Genomic DNA, 2,365 nt, shown 5'->3' on the forward strand with positions numbered 1-2,365 from the left:
GGGGGAAGGTCCAGGCCATTCCAGTGGAAAAGTGAGCACTACACGTGAGCCCCAAAGGGACTAGCCACCCAAGATCTGGGGGACCTCACAGAGTCAACCCCTCCCACCAGCACAGAAGGCCTAGGTCTGTGCCACAGTCTACCCCCGAGGTGCCCCCTCCATTTGTCTCACAGGGGCTCCAGGAACCAGGAGGAGAAGACTGAGGTCTGAGGTCTGTGTTCTGAGGTCACAGGAGTGCCAGCAGTCAAGGTGAGGTGGGTGTCCTGAGTGTGCACAGGGGCTCCCCATCCCAGAACAGAGGGGACCTCAAAAGGCCCTAATTCCCCCACCTTGTCAGCCCCAGAAGCTCAGGCTGTACTGGCTGCAGCCTGAGCCGGCATTTCTCTTCCTCACTTGACAGGGGACTGACCACCAAGGAGGAGCGCCCCTTTAACGCCCAAGAGCAGCCCTCAAGGAAGACCAGTAAGTGGACTCAGTCAGAGCCACCTGTGGAGCATTTCAAAACTGTGACCATTTACACTCTCTCTCTTTCCCAGGTCAGTGGTCTCCATTTGCCCCCTGCCACACCCCCACTGGGCACAAGACCCCAGTCATCATGCCTGTGGTCCCGACGAATGAGCTCTGCACTTCTGAGGAAGACCTTCAGGGCCAAATCCAGGCCGAGGGCCCAGTGGAGGCGCAGCTCCTGGGGGCTGAGGCGGAGGATGCCTCAACCCCTCTGGCCTCCTTCCCTCCAGTCTCATCTTCCTCTGCCGCTGGAGATGCGGAGATCTTGCTCAAGCAGGCTCTGAATGGGATGACGACTCAACTACTGGAGTTCCTGCTCCTCAAGTATGGCACCCAGGAGCCGATTTTCCAGGCTGAAATGCTGAATACAGTCCTCAGGGATAACCAGGCCCACTTCCCAGTGGTCTTCCGTAAAGCCACACAGTGCCTGCAGCTGGCCTTTGGCCTGGATATGAAAGAGGTGGACCACAGAGAGCACATCTATGTCATGGTCCCCATCCTGGGCCTCACCCTCAATGAGATGCAGAGGGATGAGCAGAGCATACCAAAGGCTGGCCTCCTGGTGACAGTCCTGAGCCTGATTCTCCTAGCAGGGGACCGGATCAGTGAGGAGAAGGTCTGGGGAGCACTCAGCAAGATGGGGGTATTTGCTGGGATAAAGCACTGCATCTATGGGGAGCCCAAGGAGCTGCTGACCCAAGTGTGGGTGCGGGCGGGGTACCTGAAGTACCGGCAGGTGCGTTACAGCCACCCTGCTCGTTACGAGTTCCTGTGGGGTCCCCGGGCCTATGCAGAGACCAGCAAGCAGAAAGTCAAGGACTATCTGCGCAAGATCAATGGAAGGGGTCCCAGGTTCTTCCCACCCCGGTGGGCATAGGTGTGAGGGAGGAGGAAGAGGGGCCCTGAGCCAGAGCAGCAGCCAGGCTCCTTTCAGGCCCACATCCAGCAGCTTGTCCTGGGGGTAGGAAGGGAGGCTGATGCTTCCCTCTGTGTTTGAAGAGGGAGCATTCAGCCTTCTCAGTCGTGACGGCTGGGAGAGTTGGGGGAACTGGTGTGTAGCATCTTTGGTTCCTGTTCGCTACAATGACATGGAGATCCACTTCTGTTTCCTTTAGAAATTTTTCAAATGTTATTCCTTTTAATAGAAGGCCTAACGAGCTTCAGTGTCCAACTATGTCAGTAGCGTTGATCACAGTGTGTTTGTGCTCACCAGTTCAAGAACACGAGTTTTGCTGTTTTGTAAAAGTGATTGTGAACTCTTTATTTTATTTTGTGATCCAGAACAAGATTACATGGACTTGGAATATAACTATTTTGGAAATATGATACTACTTAGTAAGAATTAAGAAATAAAATGTATTTGAGGTGAGTTCCTCTGTACTTCTTGTCTGTCATTTTATACAGCTAAACTATCTCTGTTCAATTGGAGTTTTTCAAGTAATTATTTAAGAAAGTACAAAAAGCCTGATTTGACTTAATAAGTGCCCCGCTCCGGCTCATTTATTCCACAGACCTTCATGGAGCCTGTGCTCTGTGGAAGGCCCTGTGTTAGCAGTGGGGACACTAGAAGCAGGACACCCCAACACCTAGAGCGATGATCTAAGAGCTGCAGTCACATGAGGAAGGTGGACAGACATCCCCTATTTCCACAGAACAGGGCAACCAGGGGCAGGGTCCAGGAGGATCACTTGAGTGTCAGTGCCTGGGCCAGGGTGGTTTGGGGCTTTGGGAAGCTGGGTTCATTCTGTGGGAGGTGATTGTGATGAGGGTGGATGGCGGCAGCAGCCAGAGTTATACACAGTGTCTTATGGGTGAGAAGAAAATCTGAAATGGGACATACACACTAGAAGATCCTCTT

At 53.2% G+C, this 2,365-nt stretch overlaps 1 protein-coding gene across 1 annotated transcript; it reads left to right on the forward strand.

Annotated features, from left to right (window-relative positions):
- Positions 1 to 171: 171 nt before the first annotated feature.
- LOC104982234 (melanoma-associated antigen 10-like) lies at positions 172 to 1,876 on the forward strand. Its single transcript, XM_010831568.1, has 2 exons — positions 172 to 249; positions 537 to 1,876. The coding sequence occupies exon 2, from the start codon at positions 596 to 598 to the stop codon at positions 1,382 to 1,384; it is 789 nt and encodes a 262-aa protein (XP_010829870.1). The 5' UTR covers positions 172 to 249; positions 537 to 595; the 3' UTR covers positions 1,385 to 1,876.
- Positions 1,877 to 2,365: the final 489 nt, after the last annotated feature.

This window comes from Bison bison, unplaced genomic scaffold, assembly GCF_000754665.1.
Source record: "Bison bison bison isolate TAMUID 2011002044 unplaced genomic scaffold, Bison_UMD1.0 scf7180017864529, whole genome shotgun sequence".
In the NCBI taxonomy this organism is placed as follows: Eukaryota; Metazoa; Chordata; class Mammalia; order Artiodactyla; family Bovidae; genus Bison; species Bison bison.